Source organism: Homarus americanus, unplaced genomic scaffold (genome assembly GCF_018991925.1).
Source record: "Homarus americanus isolate GMGI-L3 unplaced genomic scaffold, GMGI_Hamer_2.0 scaffold27205, whole genome shotgun sequence".
Taxonomy (NCBI): Eukaryota; Metazoa; Arthropoda; class Malacostraca; order Decapoda; family Nephropidae; genus Homarus; species Homarus americanus.
Genome location: NW_024719926.1, coordinates 1 through 20,466, shown reverse-complemented (window position 1 = coordinate 20,466; position 20,466 = coordinate 1). Strand labels below are relative to the sequence as shown.

At 56.8% G+C, this 20,466-nt stretch overlaps 1 protein-coding gene across 1 annotated transcript; it reads right to left on the bottom strand.

Annotated features, from left to right (window-relative positions):
- Positions 1-341: 341 nt before the first annotated feature.
- LOC121860327 (collagen alpha-2(V) chain-like) lies at positions 342-19,948 on the bottom strand (the record flags this gene model as incomplete). The annotated part of the gene is made up of 26 exons (XM_042357394.1): positions 342-400; positions 806-906; positions 1,037-1,186; positions 1,792-1,968; positions 2,606-2,743; positions 3,357-3,542; positions 4,739-4,939; positions 5,754-5,902; positions 6,510-6,687; positions 7,324-7,461; positions 8,109-8,257; positions 8,865-9,042; positions 9,752-9,889; positions 10,392-10,577; positions 11,199-11,347; positions 11,955-12,132; positions 12,770-12,918; positions 13,523-13,700; positions 14,322-14,471; positions 15,108-15,256; positions 15,632-15,863; positions 15,908-16,041; positions 16,663-16,812; positions 17,419-17,596; positions 18,987-19,163; positions 19,800-19,948. Coding segments are annotated over 26 exons (4,101 nt in total), but the record flags the coding sequence as incomplete, so codon positions are not given.
- Positions 19,949-20,466: the final 518 nt, after the last annotated feature.

Here is a 20,466-nt window from a genome sequence, read left to right as displayed (position 1 = left end):
TACTGGAAATGTGATGATGGGCGATGTAGTTGCATCTCCCAACGCTCTAAATAACAGAAAAACAACTGCCCCCAGAGACCATACAGGGCTGACGCTCTTAGGGAACCACCCACGTGCGACAGGGAACCTCCTAGGAGTGGCCGAGGCCACTTGGGACCCACCCAGGGGCAGTAGAGGCCCCAGGGACCCACCCAGAGGCAGCCAGGAACGTAGATCCTATCCAGATAAGGTGGTGCCCCCTGGGACCCTCCAGGTGCGTCAGTGACCCTTCCAAAGGCGGCTGGGATGGGTCCCTGGGACCTCTGCTACCCCTGGGTGGGTCCCAAGGGCCCCAGCCACTCCTAGGATGTTCCCTGCCGCACCTTGGAGGTTCCCTGAGAGCGCCTGCCCTGTATGGTCTCTGGGGGCAGTTGTTTTTGTGTTATTTATAATGCTGGGAGATGCAACTACATCGCCATTATCACATTTCCAGTATTATAGCATCCTTAACAACGGAATGGAGAATAATATCCAACAGGAAAACATAAGTTGGGGTGTTGTGCTGACTGACTGCTCTCTTTTCCTATTGGCTGTAATTTGGTGGGTAGATATTTTAGTCCACCAATCACATTTAAGGAACTGATGGACATATAAAATATATACCAAGGCACGACCAGGTATGCTATAGGGCCCCTGGACGTGCGGCCCCTGGAATGTCCCAAGGGCCCTCATCACCCCTAGGTGGTCCCAGGGCCCCCTCCCGTCCCTAGGCGTGTCTTAGCGGGTCCCGCCGACCCTGGGAGGGTCCCTAGGGGCGCTGTCACACCTGGAAAGGAACTGCGGGCCTCCACCGCCCCAGGGAGGATCCTTAGTACCCTCGCCGCTTCTGGGAAGGTAGCAGGGGCCCTGCCGCCCCTATGAGGGTTCCTGGGGTCCCCGCAATCCATGTGATGATTTCAGGGGGCGCTGCCGTCCCTGGGAGGGTCCAATGAGTCCCAACCGCCTTTGGAAGGGTCGCCGACGCACCTGGGAAGGTCGCAGGGGGGCACCACCTTACCTGGGTGAGAAGCAGTTCACCAGCTGCCTCTGGGATGGGTCCCTGGGACCTCTGCTACCCCTGGGTGAGTCCCAAGTGGCCCCAGCCACTCCTAGGATGTTCCCTGCCGCACCTTGGAGGTTCCCTGAGAGCGCCTGCCCTGTATGGTCTCTGGGGGCAGTTGTTTTTGTGTTATTTATAATGCTGGGTGATGCAACTACATCGCCATTATCACATTTCCAGTATTATAGCATCCTTAACAACGGAATGGAGAATAATATCCAACAGGAAAACATAAGTTGGGGTGTTGTGCTGACTGACTGCTATCTTTTCCTATTGGCTGTAATTTGGTGGGTAGATATTTTAGTCCACCAATCACATTTAAGGAACTGATGGACGTATAAAATATATACCTAGGCACAACCAGGTATGCTATAGGGCCCCTGGACGTGCAGCCCCTGTAGTGTCCCAAGGGGCCCCACTGCTCCTGGAGGGTCCCAGGGCCCCCTTTCGTCCCTGGGAGTGTCTCAGTGGGTCCCGCCTACCCTAGGAGGGTCCCTAGGGGCGCTGTCACACCTGGAAAGGTACTGCGGGCCTCCACCACCCCTGCGAGGGTCCTTAGTACAATCGTCGCTTCTCGGAGGGTTGCAGAGGCCCTGCCGCCCCTATGAGGGTTCCTGGGGCCCCCGCAATCCATGCAATGATTCTAGGGGGGGCCGACGTCCATGGGAGGGTCCAATGAGTTCCAGCCGCCTTTGGAAGGGTCACCGACGCACCTGGAGGGCCCCAGGGGCACCACCTTATCTGGATAGGATCCACGTTCCTGGCTGCCTCTGGGTGGGTCCCTGGGGCCTCTACTGCCCCTGGGTCGGTCCCAAGTGGCCCCGGCCACTCCTAGGAGGTTCCCTGTCGCACGTGGGTGGTTCCCTAAGAGCGTCAGCCCTGTATGGTCTCTGGGGGCAGTTGTTTATCTGTTATTTAGAGCGTTGGGAGATGCAACTACATCGCCCATCATCACATTTCCAGTATTATCGCATACTTAAAAACGGAATGGAGAATAATATTCAACAGGAAAACATAAGTTGGGGTGTTGTGCTGACTGACTGCTCTCTTCTCCTATTGGCTGTAATTTGGTGGGTAGATATTTTAGTCCACCAATCACATTTAAGGAACTGATGGACATATAAAATATGTACAAAGGCACGACCAGGTATGCTATAGGGCCCCTTGAAGTGCGGCCCCTGGAATGTCCCAAGGGCCCTCACCACCCCTAGGTGGTCCGAGGGCCCCCTTCCGTCCCTAAGCGTGTCTTAGCGGGTCCCGTCGACCCTGGGAGGGTCCCTAGGGGCGCTGTCACACCTGGAAAGGAACTGCGGGCCTCCACCGCCCCTGGAAGGATCCTTAGTACCCTCGCCACATCTGGGAGGGTTGCAGGGGCCCTACCGCCTCTATGAGGGTTCCTGGGGTCCTCGCAATCCATGCGATGATTTCAGGGGGCGCTGCCGTCCCTGGGAGGGTCCAATGAGTCCCAGCCGCCTTTGGAAGGGTCCCCAACGCACCTGGGAGGGTCGCAGGGGGGCACCACCTTACCTGGGTGAGAACCAGGTCACCAGCTGCCTCTGGGATGGGTCCCTGGGACCTCTGCTACCCCTGGGTGGGTCCCAAGGGCCCCAGCCACTCCTAGGATGTTTCCTGCCGCACCTTGGAGGTTCCCTGAGAGCGCCTGCCCTGTATGGTCACTGGGGGCAGTTGTTTTTGTGTTATTTATAATGCTGGGAGATGCAACTACATCGCCATTATCACATTTCCAGTATTATCGCTTCCTTAACAACGGAATGGAGAATAGTATCCAACAGGAAAACATAAGTTGGGGTGTTGTGCTGACTGACTGCTCTCTTCTCCTATTGGCTGTAATTTGGTGGGTAGATATTTTAGTCCACCAATCACATTTAAGGAACTGATGGACGTATAAAATATATACCTAGGCACAACCAGGTATGCTATAGGGCCCCTGGACGTGCAGCCCCAGTAGTGTCCCAAGGGGCCCCACTGCTCCTGGAGGGTTCCAGGACCCCCTTTCGTCCCTGGGAGTGTCTCAGTGGGTCCCGCCTACCCTAGGAGGGTCCCTAGCGGCGCTGTCACACCTGGAAAGGTACTGCGGGCCTCCACCGCCCCTGGGAGGATCCTTAGTACAATCGTCGCTTGTCGGAGGGTTGCAGAGGCCCTGCCGCCCCTATGAGGGTTCCTGGGGCCCCTGCAATCCATGCAATGATAATAGGGGGGGGGGGGCCGCCGTCCATGGGAGGGTCCAATGAGTCCCAGCCGCCTTTGGAAGGGTCACCGACGCACCTGGAGGGTCCCAGGGGCCACCACCTTATCTGGATAGGATCCACGTTCCTGGCTGCCTCTGGGTGGGTCCCTGGGGCCTCTACTGCCCCTGGGTGGGTCCCAAGTGGCCCCGGCCACTCCTAGGAGGTTCCCTGTCGCACGTGGGTGGTTCCCTAAGAGCATCAGCCCTGTATGGTCTCTGCGGGCAGTTGTTTTTCTGTTATTTAGAGCGTTGGGAGATGCAACTACATCGCCCATCATCATATTTCCAGTATTATCGCATACTTAAAAACGGAATGGAGAATAATATCCAACAGGAAAACATGAGTTGGGGTGTTGTGCTGACTGACTGCTCTCTTCTCCTATTGGCTGTAATTTGGTGGGTAGATATTTTTGTCCACCAATCACATTTAGGGAACTGATTGACATATACAATATGTACCAAGGCACGACCAGGTATGCTATAGGGCCCCTTGAAGTGCGGCCCCTGGAATGTCCCAAGGGCCCTCACCACCCCTAGGTGGTCCCAGGGCCCCCTCCCGTCCCTAGCCGTGTCTTAGCGGGTCCTGCCGACCCTGGGAGGTTCCCTAGGGGCGCTGTCACACCTGGAAAGGAACTGCGGGCCTCCACCGCCACTGGGAGGATCCTTAGTACAATCGTCGCTTCTCGGAGGGTTGCAGAGGCCCTGCCGCCCCTATGAGGGTTCCTGGGGCCCCCGCAATCCATGCAATGATTCTAGGGGGGGCCGACGTCCATGGGAGGGTCCAATGAGTCCCAGCCGCCTTTGGAAGGGTCACCGACGCACCTGGAGGGTCCCAGGGGCCACCACCTTATCTGGATAGGATCCACGTTCCTAGCTGCCTCTGTGTGGGTCCCTGGGGCCTCTACTGCCCCTGGGTCGGTCCCAAGTGGCCCCGGCCACTCCTAGGAGGTTCCCTGTTGCACGTGGGTGGTTCCCTAAGAGCGTCAGCCCTGTAAGGGCCCTAAAGGTGTTTGGTTTTTCTCTTGATATTTTTATAACGCTGGGAGATGCAACTACATCGCCCATCATCACATTTCCAGTATTATCGCATACTTAAAAACGGAATGGAGAATAATATCCAACAGGAAAACATAAGTTGGGGTGTTGTGCTGACTGACTGCTCTCTTCTCCTATTGGCTGTAATTTGGTGGGTAGATATTTTAGTCCACCAATCACATTTAAGGAACTGATGGACGTATAAAATATATACCTAGGCACAACCAGGTATGCTATAGGGCCCCTGGACGTGCAGCCCCTGTAGTGTCCCAAGGGGCCCCACTGCTCCTGGAGGGTCCCAGGGCCCCCTCTCGTCCCTGGGAGTGTCTCAGTGGGTCCCGCCTACCCTAGAAGGGTCCCTAGGGGCGCTGTCACACCTGGAAAGGTACTGCGGGCCTCCACCGCCCCTGGGAGGGTCCTTAGTACAATCGTCGCTTCTCGGAGGTGTTGCAGGGGCCCTGCCGCCCCTATGAGGTTTCCTGGGGCCCCCGCAATCCATGCGATGATTCCAGTGGGGGCCGCCGTCCATGGGAGGGTCCAATGAGTCCCAGCCACCTTTGGAAGGGTCACCGACGCACCTGGAGGGTCCAAGGGGGCACCACCTTATCTGGATAAGACCAAGGTCCCTGGCTGCCTCTGGGTGGGTCCCTCGGGCCTCTACTGCTCCTGGGTCGGTCCCAAGTGGCCCCGGCCACTCCTAGGAGGTTCCCTGTTGCACGTGGGTGGTTCCCTAAGAGCGTCAGCCCTGTATGGTCTCTGGGGGCAGTTGTTTTTCTGTTATTTAGAGCGCTGGGAGATGCAACTACATCGCCCATCATCATATTTCCAGTATTATCGCATACTTAAAAACGGAATGGAGAATAATATCCAACAGGAAAACATAAGTTGGGGTGTTGTGCTGACTGACTGCTCTCTTCTCCTATTGGCTGTAATTTGGTGGGTAGATATTTTAGTCCACCAATCACATTTAAGGAACTGATTGACATATAAAATATGTACCAAGGCACGACCAGGTATGCTATAGGGCCCCTTGAAGTGCGGCCCCTGGAATGTCCCAAGGGCCCTCACCACCCCTAGGTGGTCCCAGGGCCCCCTCCCGTCCCTAGCCGTGTCTCAGCGGGTCCCGCCGACCCTGGGAGGTTCCCTAGGGGCGCGGTCACACCTGGAAAGGTACTGTGGGCCTCCACCGCCCCTGGGAGTATCCTTAGTACCCTCGCCGCTTCTGGGAGGGTTGCAGGGGCCCTGCCGCCCCTATGAGGGTTCCTGGGGCCCCCGCAATCCATGTGATGATTTCAGGGGGCGCTGCCGTCCCTGGGAGGGTCCAATGAGTCCAAGCCCCCCTTGGAAGGGTCCCCGATGCACCTGGGAGGGTCGCAGGGGGCACCACCTTACCTGGGTGAGAACCAGGTCACCAGCTGCCTCTGGGATGGGTCCATGGGGCCTCTGCTGCCCCTAGGTGGGTCCCAATGGCCCCAGCCACTACTTGGATGTTCCCTGCCGCACCTTGGAGGTTCCCTGAGAGCGCCAGCCCTGTATGGTCTCTGGGGGCAGTTGTTTTTCTGTTATTTAGAGCGTTGGGAGATGCAACTACATCGCCCATCATCACATTTCCAGTATTATCGCATACTTAAAAACGGAATGGAGAATAATATCCAACAGGAAAACATAAGTTGGGGTGTTGTGCTGACTGACTGCTCTCTTCTCCTATTGGCTGTAATTTGGTGGGTAGATATTTTAGTCCACCAATCACATTTAAGGAACTGATGGACGTATAAAATATATACCTAGGCACAACCAGGTATGCTATAGGGCCCTTGGACGTGCAGCCCCTGTAGTGTCCCAAGGGGCCCCACTGCTCCTGGAGGGTCCCAGGGCCCCCTCTCGTCCCTGGGAGTGTCTCAGTGGGTCCCGCCTACCCTAGGAGGGTCCCTAGGGGCGCTGTCACACCTGGAAAGGTACTGCGGGCCTCCACCGCCCCTGGGAGGGTCCTTAGTACAATCGTCGCTTCTCGGAGGTGTTGCAGGGGCCCTGCCGCCCCTATGAGGTTTCCTGGGGCCCCCGCAATCCATGCGATGATTCCAGAGGGGGCCGCCGTCCATGGGAGGGTCCAATGAGTCCCAGCCACCTTTGGAAGGGTCACCGACGCACCTGGAGGGTCCCAGGGGGCACCACCTTATCTGGATAAGACCAAGGTCCCTGGCTGCCTCTGGGTGGGTCCCTCGGGCCTCTGCTGCCCCTAGGCGGGTCCCAAGTGGCTCCGGCCACTTCTAGGAGGTTCCCTGTCGCACGTGGGTGGTTCCCTAAGAGCGTCAGCCCTGTATGGTCTCTGGGGGCAGTTGTTTTTCTGTTATTTAGAGCGTTGGGAGATGCAACTACATCGCCCATCATCACATTTCCAGTATTATCGCATACTTAAAAACGGAATGGAGAATAATATCCAACAGGAAAACATAAGTTGGGGTGTTGTGCTGACTGACTGCTCTCTTCTCCTATTGGCTGAAATTTGGTGGGTAGATATTTTAGTCCACCAATCACATTTAAGGAACTGATGGACATATAAAATATGTACCAAGGCACGACCATGTATGCTATAGGGCTCCTTGAAGTGCGGCCCCAGATATGTCCCAAGGGCCCTCATCACCCCTAGGTGGTCCCAGGGCCCCCTCCCGTCCCTAGGCGTGTCTTAGCGGGTCCCGCCGACCCTGGGAGGGTCCCTAGGGGCGCTGTCACACCTGGAAAGGAACTGCGGGCCTCCACCGCCACTGGGAGGATCCTTAGTACCCTCGCCGCTTCTGGGAGGGTAGCAGAGGCCCTGCCGCCCCTATGAGGGTTCCTAGGGTCCCCGCAATCCATGTGATGATTTCAGGGGGCGCTGCCGTCCCTAGGAGGGTCCAATGAGTCCAAGCCGCCCCTGGAAGGGTCCCCGATGCACCTGGGAGGGTCGCAGGGGGCACCACCTTACCTGGGTGAGAACCAGGTCACCAGCTGCCTCTGGGATGGGTCCATGGGGCCTCTGCTGCCCTTGGGTGGGTCCCAATGGCCCCAGCCACTACTTGGATGTTCCCTGCCGCACCTTGGAGGTTCCCCGAGAGCGCCAGCCCTGTATGGTCTCTGGGGGAACTTGTTTTTGTGTTATTTATAACGCTGGGAGATGCAACTACATCGCCCATCATCACATTTCCAGTATTATCGCATACTTAAAAACGGAATGGAGAATAATATCCAACAGGAAAACATAAGTTGGGGTGTTGTGCTGACTGACTGCTCTCTTCTCCTATTGGCTGAAATTTGGTGGGTAGATATTTTAGTCCACCAATCACATTTAAGGAACTGATGGACATATAAAATATGTACCAAGGCACGACCAGGTATACTATAGGGCCCCTTGAAGTGCGGCCCCTGATATGTCCCAAGGGCCCTCATCACCCCTAGGTGGTCCCAGGGCCCCCTCCCGTCCCTAGGCGTGTCTTAGCGGGTCCCGCCGACCCTGGGAGGGTCCCTAGGGGCGCTGTCACACCTGGAAAGGAACTGCGGGCCTCCACCGCCACTGGGAGGATCCTTAGTACCCTCGCCGCTTCTGGGAGGGTAGCAGGGGCCCTGCCGCCCCTATGAGGGTTCCTAGGGTCCCCGCAATCCATGTGATGATTTCAGGGGGCGCTGCCGTCCCTAGGAGGGTCCAATGAGTCCAAGCCGCCATTGGAAGGGTCCCCGATGCACCTGGGAGGGTCGCAGGGGGCACCACCTTACCTGGGTGAGAACCAGGTCACCAGCTGCCTCTGGGATGGGTCCATGGGGCCTCTGCTGCCCTTGGGTGGGTCCCAATGGCCCCAGCCACTACTTGGATGTTCCCTGCCGCACCTTGGAGGTTCCCCGAGAGCGCCAGCCCTGTATGGTCTCTGGGGGAACTTGTTTTTGTGTTATTTATAACGCTGGGAGATGCAACTACATCGCCCATCATCGCATTTCCAGTATTATCGCATACTTAAAAACGGAATGGAGAATAATATCCAACAGGAAAACATAAGTTGGGGTGTTGTGCTGACTGACTGCTCTCTTCTCCTATTGGCTGTAATTTGGTGGGTAGATATTTTAGTCCACCAATCACATTTAAGGAACTGATGGACGTATAAAATATATACCTAGGCACAACAAGGTATGCTATAGGGCCCCTAGACGTGCAGCCCCTGTAGTGTCCCAAGGAGCCCCACTGCTCCTGGAGGGTCCCAGGGCCCCCTCTCGTCCCTGGGAGTGTCTCAGTGGGTCCCGCCTACCCTAGGAGGGTCCCTAGGGGCGCTGTCACACCTGGAAAGGTACTGCGGGCCTCCACCGCCCCTGGGAGGGTCCTTAGTACAATCGTCGCTTCTCGGAGATGTTGCAAGGGCCCTGCCGCCCCTATGAGGTTTCCTGGGGCCCCCGCAATCCATGCGATGATTCAAGGGGAGGCCGCCGTCCATGGGAGGGTCCAATGAGTCCCAGCCGCCTTTGGAAGGGTCACCGACGCACCTGGAGGGTCCCAGGGGGCATCACCTTATCTGGATAGGACCAACGTCCCTGGCTGCCTCTGGGTGGGTCCATGGGGCCTCTGCTGCCCCTGGGTGGGTCCCAAGTGGCCCTGGCCACTCCTAAGAGGTTCCCTGTCGCACGTGGGTGGTTCCCTAAGAGCGTCAGCCCTATATGGTCTCTGGGGGCAGTTGTTTTTCTGTTATTTAGAGCGCTGGGAGATGCAACTACATCGCCCATCATCACATTTCCCGTATTATTGCATACTTAAAAACGGAATGGAGAATAATATCCAACAGGAAAACATAAGTTGGGGTGTTGTGCTGACTGACTGCTCTCTTCTCCTATTGGCTGTAATTTGGTGGGTAGATATTTTAGTCCACCAATCACATTTAAGGAACTGATGGACGTATAAAATATGTACCAAGGCACAACCAGGTATGCTATAGGGCCCCTGGAATGTCCCAAGGGCCCCCACCACCCCTAGGTTGTCCCATGGCCCCCTCCCGTCCCTGGGAGTGTCTTAGCGGGTCCCGCCTACCCTGGGCGGGTCCCTAGGGGCGCGGTCACACCTGGAAAGGTACTGTGGGCCTCCACCGCCCCTGGGAGTATCCTTAGTACCCTCGCCGCTTCTGGGAGGGTTGCAGGGGCTCTGCCGCCCCTATGAGGGTTCCTGGGGCCCCCGCAATCCATGTGATGATTTCAGGGGGCGCTGCCGTCCCTGGGAGGGTCCAATGAGTCCAAGCCGCCCTTGGAAGGGTCCCCGATGCACCTGGGAGGGTCGCAGGGGGCACCACCTTATCTTGGGGTAGAGAACTTGCACACAGCCGCTCAGATTATCTATGGCCTCTAGCGTCTCTCTAGGTAAACCTAATGGTTTCAGCCACTACTTGATGTTCCTCGTCATATTCTTGGAGGTTCCTCTGAGATGCCTAGTCTTGTATGTGGCCTCAGAACTTTGTTTTAAAGATGACAGCTTGGGAGATGCAAATACATGGCCATCATCACATTTCTGTATTATCAGCATACTTTAAAACGGAATAGGAGAATAATATCCACAGGAAACATGGTTAAAAGAAGGACTGGACTGCCTTTCCTCCTATTGGTTGTAATTTGTAGATATTTTAGTCCACCAATCACATTTAAGGAACTGATGGACGTATAAAATATATACCAAGGCACAACAAGGTATGCTATAGGGCCCCTGGACGTGCAGCCCCTGTAGTGTCCCAAGGAGCCCCACTGCTCCTGGAGGGTCTCAGGGCCCCCTCTCGTCCCTGGGAGTGTCTCAGTGGGTCCCGCCTACCCTAGGAGGGTCCCTAGGGGCGCTGTCACACCTGGAAAGGTACTGCGGGCCTCCACCGCCCCTGGGAGGGTCCTTAGTACAATCGTCGCTTCTCGGAGATGTTGCAGGGGCCCTGCCGCCCCTATGAGGTTTCCTGGGGCCCCCGCAATCCATGCGATGATTCCAGTGGGGGCCGCCGTCCATGGGAGGGTCCAATGAGTCCCAGCCACCTTTGGAAGGGTTACCGATGCACCTGGAGGGTCCCAGGGGGCACCACCTTATCTGGATAAGACCAAGGTCCCTGGCTGCCTCTGGGTGGGTCCATGGGGCCTCTGCTGCCCCTAGGCGGGTCCCAAGTGGCTCCGGCCACTCCTAGGAGGTTGCCTGTCGCACGTGGGTGGTCCCCTAAGAGCGTCAGCCCTGTATGGTCTCTGGGGGCAGTTGTTTTTCTGTTATTTAGAGCGTTGGGAGATGCAACTACATCGCCCATCATCACATTTCCAGTATTATCGCATACTTAAAAACGGAATGGAGAATAATATCCAACAGGAAAACATAAGTTGGGGTGTTGTGCTGACTGACTGCTCTCTTCTCCTATTGGCTGTAATTTGGTGGGTAGATATTTTAGTCCACCAATCACATTTAAGGAACTGATGGACGTATAAAATATGTACCAAGGCACAACCAGGTATGCTATAGGGCCCCTGGAATGTCCCAAGGGCCCCCACCACCCCTAGGTGGTCCCAGGGCCCCCTCCCGTTCCTGGGAGTGTCTTAGCGGGTCCCGCCGACCCTGGGAGGGTCCCTAGGGGCGCGGTCACACCTGGAAAGGTACTGTGGGCCTCCACCGCCCCTGGGAGTATCCTTAGTACCCTCGCCGCTTCTGGGAGGGTTGCAGGGGCCCTGCCGCCCCTATGAAGGTTCCTGGGGCCCCCGCAATCCATGTGATGATTTCAGGGGGCGCTGCCGTCCCTGGGAGGATCCAATGAGTCCAAGCAGCCCTTGGAAGGGTCCCCGATGCACCTGGGAGGGTCGCAGGGGGCACCACCTTACCTGGGTGAGAACCAGGTCACCAGCTGCCTCTGGGATGGGTCCATGGGGCCTCTGCTGCCCCTGGGTGGGTCCCAATGGCCCCAGCCACTACTTGGATGTTCCCTGCCGCACCTTGGAGGCTCCCTGAGAGCGCCAGCCCTGTATGGTCTCTGGGGGAACTTGTTTTTGTGTTATTTATAATGCTGGGAGATGCAAATACATCGCCCATCATCACATTTCCAGTATTATCGCATACTTATAAACGGAATGGAGAATAATATCCAACAGGAAAACATAAGTTGGGGTGTTGTGCTGACTGACTGCCCTCTTCTCCTATTGGCTGTAATTTGGTGGGTAGATATTTTAGTCCACCAATCACATTTAAGGAACTGATGGACGTATAAAATATATACCTAGGCACAACCAGGTATGCTATAGGGCCCCTGGACGTGCAGCCCCTGTAGTGTCCCAAGGGGCCCCACTGCTCCTGGAGGGTCCCACGGCCCCCTCTCGTCCCTGGGAGTGTCTCAGTGGGTCCCGCCTACCCTAGAAGGGTCCCTAGGGGCGTTGTCACACCTGGAAAGGTACTGCGGGCCTCCACCGCCCCTGGGAGGGTCCGTAGTACAATCGTCGCTTCTCGGAGGTGTTGCAGGGGCCCTGCCGCCCCTATGAGGTTTCCTGGGGCCCCCGCAATCCATGCGATGATTCCAGTGGGGGCCGCCGTCCATGGGAGGGTCCAATGAGTCCCAGCCACCTTTGGAAGGGTCACCGACGCACCTGGAGGGTCCCAGGGGGCACCACCTTATCTGGATAAGACCAAGGTCCCTGGCTGCCTCTGGGTGGGTCCCTCGGGCCTCTGCTGCCCCTAGGCGGGTCCCAAGTGGCTCCGGCCACTCCTAGGAGGTTCCCTGTCGCACGTGGGTGGTTCCCTAAGAGCGTCAGCCCTGTATGGTCTCTGGGGGCAGTTGTTTTTCTGTTATTTAGAGCGTTGGGAGATGCAACTACATCGCCCATCATCACATTTCCAGTATTATCGCATACTTAAAAACGGAATGGAGAATAATATCCAACAGGAAAACATAAGTTGGGGTGTTGTGCTGACTGACTGCTCTCTTCTCCTATTGGCTGTAATTTAGTGGGTAGATATTTTAGTCCACCAATCACATTTAAGGAACTGATGGACATATAAAATATGTACCAAGGCACGACCAGGTATGCTATAGGGCCCCTTGAAGTGCGGCCCCTGGAATGTCCCAAGGGCCCTCATCACCCCTAGGTGGTCCCAGGGCCTCCTCCCGTCCCTAGGCGTGTCTTAGCGGGTCCCGCCGACCCTGGGAGGGTCCCTAGGGGCGCTGTCACACCTGGAAAGGAACTGCGGGCCTCCACCGCCCCTGGGAGGATCCTTAGTACCCTCGCCGCTTCTGGGAGGGTTGCAGGGGCCCTGCCGCCCCTATGAGGGTTCCTGGGGTCCCCGCAATCCATGTGATGATTTCAGGGGGCGCTGCCGTCCCTGGGAGGGTCCAATGAGTCCCAGCCGCCTTTGGAAGGGTCCCCGACGCAACTGGGAGGGTCGCAGGGGGGCACCACCTTACCTGGGTGAGAACCAGGTCACCAGCTGCCTCTGGGATGGGTCCCTGGGACCTCTGCTACCCCTGGGTGAGTCCCAAGGGCCCCAGCCACTCCTAGGATGTTCCCTGCCGCACCTTGGAGGTTCCCTGAGAGCGCCTGCCCTGTATGGTCTCTGGGGGCAGTTGTTTTTGTGTTATTTATAATGCTGGGAGATGCAACTACATCGCCATTATCACATTTCCAGTATTATAGCATCCTTAACAACGGAATGGAGAATAATATCCAACAGGAAAACATAAGTTGGGGTGTTGTGCTGACTGACTGCTCTCTTTTCCTATTGGCTGTAATTTGGTGGGTAGATATTTTAGTCCACCAATCACTTTTAAGGAACTGATGGACGTATAAAATATATACCTAGGCACAACCAGGTATGCTATAGGGCCCCCGGACGTGCAGCCCCTGTAGTGTCCCAAGGGGCCCCACTGCTCCTGGAGGGTTCCAGGACCCCCCCTGTCCCTGGGAGAGTCTCAGTGGGTCCCGCTTACCCTAGGAGGGTCCCCAGGGGCACTGTCACACCTGGAAAGGTACTGCGGGCCTACACCGCCCCTGGGAGGGTCCTTAGTACAATCGTCGCTTCTGGGAGGGTTGCAGAGGCCCTGCCGCCCCTATGAGGGTTCCTGGGGCCCCCGCAATCCATGCAATGATTCCAGGGGGGGCCGCCGTCCATGGGAGGGTCCAATGAGTCCCAGCCGCCTTTGGAAGGGTCACCGACGCACCTGGAGGGTCCCAGGGGGCATCACCTTATCTGGATAGGACCAACGTCCCTGGCTGCCTCTGGGTGGGTCCATGGGGCCTCTGCTGCCCCTGGGTGGGTCCCAAGTGGCCCTGGCCACTCCTAGGACGTTCCCGGTCGCACGTGGGTGGTTCCCTAAGAGCGTCAGCCCTATATGGTCTCTGGGGGCAGTTGTTTTTCTGTTATTTAGAGCGCTGGGAGATGCAACTACATCGCCCATCATCACATTTCCAGTATTATCGCATACTTAAAAACGGAATGGAGAATAATATCCAACAGGAAAACATAAGTTGGGGTGTTGTGCTGACTGACTGCTCTCTTTTCCTATTGGCTGTAATTTGGTGGGTAGATATTTTAGTCCACCAATCACATTTAAGGAACTGATGGACGTATAAAATATGTACCAAGGCACAACCAGGTATGCTATAGGGCCCCTGGAATGTCCCAAGGGCCCCCACCACCCCTAGGTTGTCCCAGGGCCCCCTCCCGTCCCTGGGAGTGTCTTAGCGGGTCCCGCCTACCCTGGGAGGGTCCCTAGGGGCGCGGTCACACCTGGAAAGGTACTGTGGGCCTCCACCGCCCCTGGGAGTATCCTTAGTACCCTCGCCGCTTCTGGGAGGGTTGCAGGGGCTCTGCCGCCCCTATGAGGGTTCCTGGGGCCCCCGCAATCCATGTGATGATTTCTGGGGGCGCTGCCGTCCCTGGGAGGGTCCAATGAGTCCAAGCCGCCCTTGGAAGGGTCCCCGATGCACCTGGGAGGGTCGCAGGGGGCACCACCTTACCTGGGTGAGAACCAGGTCACCAGCTGCCTCTGGGATTGGGTCCATGGGGCCTCTGCTGCCTCTGGGTGGGTCCCAATGGCCCCAACCACTACTTGGATGTTCCCTGCCGCACCTTGGAGGTTCCCTGAGAGCGCCAGCCCTGTATGGTCTCTGGGGGAACTTGTTTTTGTGTTATTTATAATGCTGGGAGATGCAAATACATCGCCCATCATCACATTTCCAGTATTATCGCATACTTAAAAACGGAATGGAGAATAATATCCAACAGGAAAACATAAGTTGGGGTGTTGTGCTGACTGACTGCTCTCTTCTCCTATTGGCTGTAATTTAGTGGGTAGATATTTTATTCCACCAATCACATTTAAGGAACTGATGGACGTATAAAATATGTACCAAGGCACGACCAGGTATGCTATAGGGCCCCTTGAAGTGTGGCCCCTGGAATGTCCCAAGGGCCCCCACTACCCCTAGGTGGTACCAGGGCCCCCTCCCGTCCCTAGCCGTGTCTTAGCGGGTCCCGCCGACCCTGGGAGGTTCCCTAGGGGCGCGGTCACACCTGGAAAGGTACTGTGGGCCTCCACCGCCCCTGGGAGTATCCTTAGTACCCTCGCCGTTTCTGGGAGGGTTGAAGGGGCCCTGCCGCCCCTATGAGGGTTCCTGGGGCCCCCGCAATCCATGTGATGATTTCAGGGGGCGCTGCCGTCCCTGGGAGGGTCCAATGAGTCCAAGCCGCCCTTGGAAGGGTCCCCGATGCACCTGGGAGGGTCGCAGGGGGCACAACCTTACCTGGGTGAGAACCAGGTCACCAGCTGCCTCTGGGATGGGTCCATGGGGCCTCTGCTGCCCTTGGGTGGGTCCCAATGGCCCCAGCCACTACTTGGATGTTCCCTGCCGCACCTTGGAGGTTCCCTGAGAGCGCCAGCCCTGTATGGTCTCTGGGGGAACTTGTTTTTGTGTTATTTATAACGCTGGGAGATGCAACTACATCGCCCATCATCACATTTCCAGTATTATCGCATACTTAAAAACGGAATGGAGAATAATATCCAACAGGAAAACATAAGTTGGGGTGTTGTGCTGACTGACTGCTCTCTTCTCCTATTGGCTGTAATTTGGTGGGTAGATATTTTAGTCCACCAATCACATTTAAGGAACTGATGGACGTATAAAATATATACCAAGGCACAACAAGGTATGCTATAGGGCCCCTGGACGTGCAGCCCCTGTAGTGTCCCAAGGAGCCCCACTGCTCCTGGAGGGTCTCAGGGCCCCCTCTCGTCCCTGGGAGTGTCTCAGTGGGTCCCGCCTACCCTAGGAGGGTCCCTAGGGGCGCTGTCACACCTGGAAAGGTACTGCGGGCCTCCACCGCCCCTGGGAGGGTCCTTAGTACAATCGTCGCTTCTCGGAGATGTTGCAAGGGCCCTGCCGCCCCTATGAGGTTTCCTGGGGCCCCCGCAATCCATGCGATGATTCAAGGGGAGGCCGCCGTCCATGGGAGGGTCCAATGAGTCCCAGCCGCCTTTGGAAGGGTCACCGACGCACCTGGAGGGTCCCAGGGGGCATCACCTTATCTGGATAGGACCAACGTCCCTGGCTGCCTCTGGGTGGGTCCATGGGGCCTCTGCTGCCCCTGGGTGGGTCCCAAGTGGCCCTGGCCACTCCTAAGAGGTTCCCTGTCGCACGTGGGTGGTTCCCTAAGAGCGTCAGCCCTATATGGTCTCTGGGGGCAGTTGTTTTTCTGTTATTTAGAGCGCTGGGAGATGCAACTACATCGCCCATCATCACATTTCCCGTATTATTGCATACTTAAAAACGGAATGGAGAATAATATCCAACAGGAAAACATAAGTTGGGGTGTTGTGCTGACTGACTGCTCTCTTCTCCTATTGGCTGTAATTTGGTGGGTAGATATTTTAGTCCACCAATCACATTTAAGGAACTGATGGACGTATAAAATATGTACCAAGGCACAACCAGGTATGCTATAGGGCCCCTGGAATGTCCCAAGGGCCCCCACCACCCCTAGGTTGTCCCATGGCCCCCTCCCGTCCCTGGGAGTGTCTTAGCGGGTCCCGCCTACCCTGGGCGGGTCCCTAGGGGCGCGGTCACACCTGGAAAGGTACTGTGGGCCTCCACCGCCCCTGGGAGTATCCTTAGTACCCTCGCCGCTTCTGGGAGGGTTGCAGGGGCTCTGCCGCCCCTATGAGGGTTCCTGGGGCCCCCGCAATCCATGTGATGATTTCAGGGGGCGCTGCCGTCCCTGGGAGGGTCCAATGAGTCCAAGCCGCCCTTGGAAGGGTCCCCGATGCACCTGGGAGGGTCGCAGGGGGCACCACCTTACCTGGGTGAGAACCAGGTCACCAGCTGCCTCTGGGATTGGGTCCATGGGGCCTCTGCTGCCCCTGGGTGGGTCCCAATGGCCCCAGCCACTACTTGGATGTTCCCTGCCGCACCTTGGAGGTTCCCTGAGAGCGCCAGCCCTGTATGGTCTCTGGGGGAACTTGTTTTTGTGTTATTTATAATGCTGGGAGATGCAAATACATGGCCATCATCACATTTCCAGTATTATCGCATACTTAAAAACGGAATGGAGAATAATATCCAACAGGAAAACATAAGTTGGGGTGTTGTGCTGACTGACTGCTCTCTTCTCCTATTGGCTGTAATTTGGTGGGTAGATATTTTAGTCCACCAATCACATTTAAGGAACTGATGGACGTATAAAATATATACCAAGGCACAACAAGGTATGCTATAGGGCCCCTGGACGTGCAGCCCCTGTAGTGTCCCAAGGAGCCCCACTGCTCCTGGAGGGTCTCAGGGCCCCCTCTCGTCCCTGGGAGTGTCTCAGTGGGTCCCGCCTACCCTAGGAGGGTCCCTAGGGGCGCTGTCACACCTGGAAAGGTACTGCGGGCCTCCACCGCCCCTGGGAGGGTCCTTACTACAATCGTCGCTTCTCGGAGATGTTGCAGGGGCCCTGCCGCCCCTATGAGGTTTCCTGGGGCCCCCGCAATCCATGCGATGATTCCAGTGGGGGCCGCCGTCCATGGGAGGGTCCAATGAGTCCCAGCCACCTTTGGAAGGGTCACCGACGCACTTGGAGGGTCCCAGGGGGCACCACCTTATCTGGATAAGACCAAGGTCCCTGGCTGCCTCTGGGTGGGTCCCTCGGGCCTCTACTGCCCCTAGGCGGGTCCCAAGTGGCTCCGGCCACTTCTAGGAGGTTCCCTGTCGCACGTGGGTGGTTCCCTAAGAGCGTCAGCCCTGTATGGTCTCTGGGGGCAGTTGTTTTTCTGTTATTTAGAGCGTTGGGAGATGCAACTACATCGCCCATCATCACATTTCCAGTATTATCGCATACTTAAAAACGGAATGGAGAATAATATCCAACAGGAAAACATAAGTTGGGGTGTTGTGCTGACTGACTGCTCTCTTCTCCTATTGGCTGTAATTTGGTGGGTAGATATTTTAGTCCACCAATCACATTTAAGGAACTGATGGACATATAAAATATGTACCAAGGCAAGACCAGGTATGCTATAGGGCCCCTTGAAGTGCGGCTCCTGGAATGTCCCAAGGGCCCTCATCACCCCTAGGTGGTCCCAGGGCCCCTCCCGTCCCTAGGCGTGTCTTAGCGGGTCCCGCCGACCCTGGGAGGGTCCCTAGGGGCGCTGTCACACCTGGAAAGGTACTGCGGGCCTCCACCGCCCCTGGGAGTATCCTTAGTACCCTCGCCGCTTCTGGGAGGGTAGCAGGGGCCCTGCCGCCCCTATGAAGGTTCCTGGGGTCCCCGCAATCCATGTGATGATTTCAGGGGGCGCTGCCGTCCCTGGGAGGGTCCAATGAGTCCCAACCGCCTTTGGAAGGGTCGCCGACGCACCTGGGAGGGTCGCAGGGGGGCACCACCTTACCTGGGTGAGAACCAGGTCACCAGCTGCCTCTGGGATGGGTCCCTGGGACCTCTGCTACCCCTGGGTGAGTCCCAAGGGCCCCAGCCACTCCTAGGATGTTCCCTGCCGCACCTTGGAGGTTCCCTGAGAGCGCCAGCCCTGTATGGTCTCTGGGAGCAGTTGTTTTTGTGTTATTTATAATGCTGGGAGATGCAACTACATCGCCATTTTCACATTTCCAGAATTATAGCATCCTTAACAACGGAATGGAGAATAATATCCAACAGGAAAACATAAGTTGGGGTGTTGTGCTGACTGACTGCTCTCTTTTCCTATTGGCTGTAATTTGGTGGGTAGATATTTTAGTCCACCAATCACATTTAAGGAACTGATGGACGTATAAAATATATACCTAGGCACAACCAGGTATGCTACAGGGTCCCTGGACATGCAGCCCCTGTAGTGTCCCAAGGGGCCCCACTGCTCCTGGAGGGTCCCAGGGCCCCCTCCCGTCCCTGGGAGTGTCTCAGTGGGTCCCGCCTACCCTAGGAGGGTCCCAAGTGGCGCTGTCACACCTGGAAAGGTACTGCGGGCCTCCACCACCCCTGGGAGGGTCCTTAGTACAATCGTCGCTTCTCGGAGGGTTGCAGAGGCCCTGCCGCCCCTATGAGGGTTCCTGGGGCCCCCGCAATCCATGCAATGATTCTAGGGGGGGCCGACGTCCATGGGAGGGTCCAATGAGTCCCACCCGCCTTTGGAAGGGTCATTTACGTACCTGGAGGGTCCCAGGGGGCACCACCTTATCTGGATAGGATCCACGTTCTTGGCTGCCTCTGGGTGGGTCCTGGGGCCTCTACTGCCCCTGGGTCGGTCCCAAGTGGCTCCGGCCACTTCTAGGAGGTTCCCTGTTGCACGTGGGTGGTTTCCTAAGAGCGTCAGCCCTGTATGGTCTCTGGGGGCAGTTGTTTTTCTGTTATTTAGAGCGTTGGGAGATGCAACTACATCGCCCATCATCACATTTCCAGTATTATCGCATACTTAAAAACGGAATGGAGAATAATATCCAACAGGAAAACATAAGTTGGGGTGTTGTGCTGACTGACTGCTCTCTTCTCCTATTGGCTGTAATTTGGTGGGTAGATATTTTAGTCCACCAATCACATTTAAGGACCTGATTGACATATAAAATATGTACCAAGGCACGACCAGGTATGCTATAGGGCCCCTTGAAGTGCGGCCACTGGAATGTCCCAAGGGCCCTCACCACCCCTAGGTGGTCCCAGGGCCCCCTCCCGTCCCTAGCCGTGTCTTAGCGGGTCCCGCCGACCCTGGGAGGCTCCCTAGGGGCGCGGTCGCACCTGGAAAGGTACTGTGGGCCTCCACCGCCCCTGGGAGTATCCTTAGTACCCTCGCCGCTTCTGGGAGGGTTGCAGGGGCCCTGCCGCCCCTATGAAGGTTCCTCGGGCCCCCGCAATCCATGTGATGATTTCAGGGGGCGCTGCCGTCCCTGGGAGGGTCCAATGAGTCCAAGCCGCCCTTGGAAGGGTCCCCGATGCACATGGGAGGGTCGCAGGGGGCACCACCTTACCTGGGTGAGAACCAGGTCACCAGCTGCCTCTGGGATGGGTCCATGGGGCCTCTGCTGCCCCTGGGTGGGTCCCAATGGCCCCAGCCACTATTTGGATATTCCCTGCCGCACCTTGGAGGTTCCCTGAGAGCGCCAGCCCTGTATGGTCTCTGGGGGCAGTTGTTTTTCTGTTATTTAGAGCGTTGGGAGATGCAACTACATCGCCCATCATCACATTTCCAGTATTATCGCATACTTAACAACGGAATGGAGAATAATATCCAACAGGAAAACATAAGTTGGGGTGTTGTGCTGACTGACTGCTCTCTTCTCCTATTGGCTGTAATTTGGTGGGTAGATATTTTAGTCCACCAATCACATTTAAGGAACTGATGGACGTATAAAATATATACCTAGGCACAACCAGGTATGCTATAGAGCCCCTGGACGTGCAGCCCCTGTAGTGTGCCAAGGGGCCCCACTGCTCCTGGAGGGTCCTAGGGCCCCCTCTCGTCCCTAGGAGTGTCTCAGTGGGTCCCGCCTACCCAAGGAGGGTCCCTAGGGGCGCTGTCACACCTGGAAAGGTACTGCGGGCCTCCACCGCCCCTGGGAGGGTCCTTAGTACAATCGTCGCTTCTCGGAGGTGTTGCAAGGGCCCTGCCGCCCCTATGAGGTTTCCTGGGGCCCC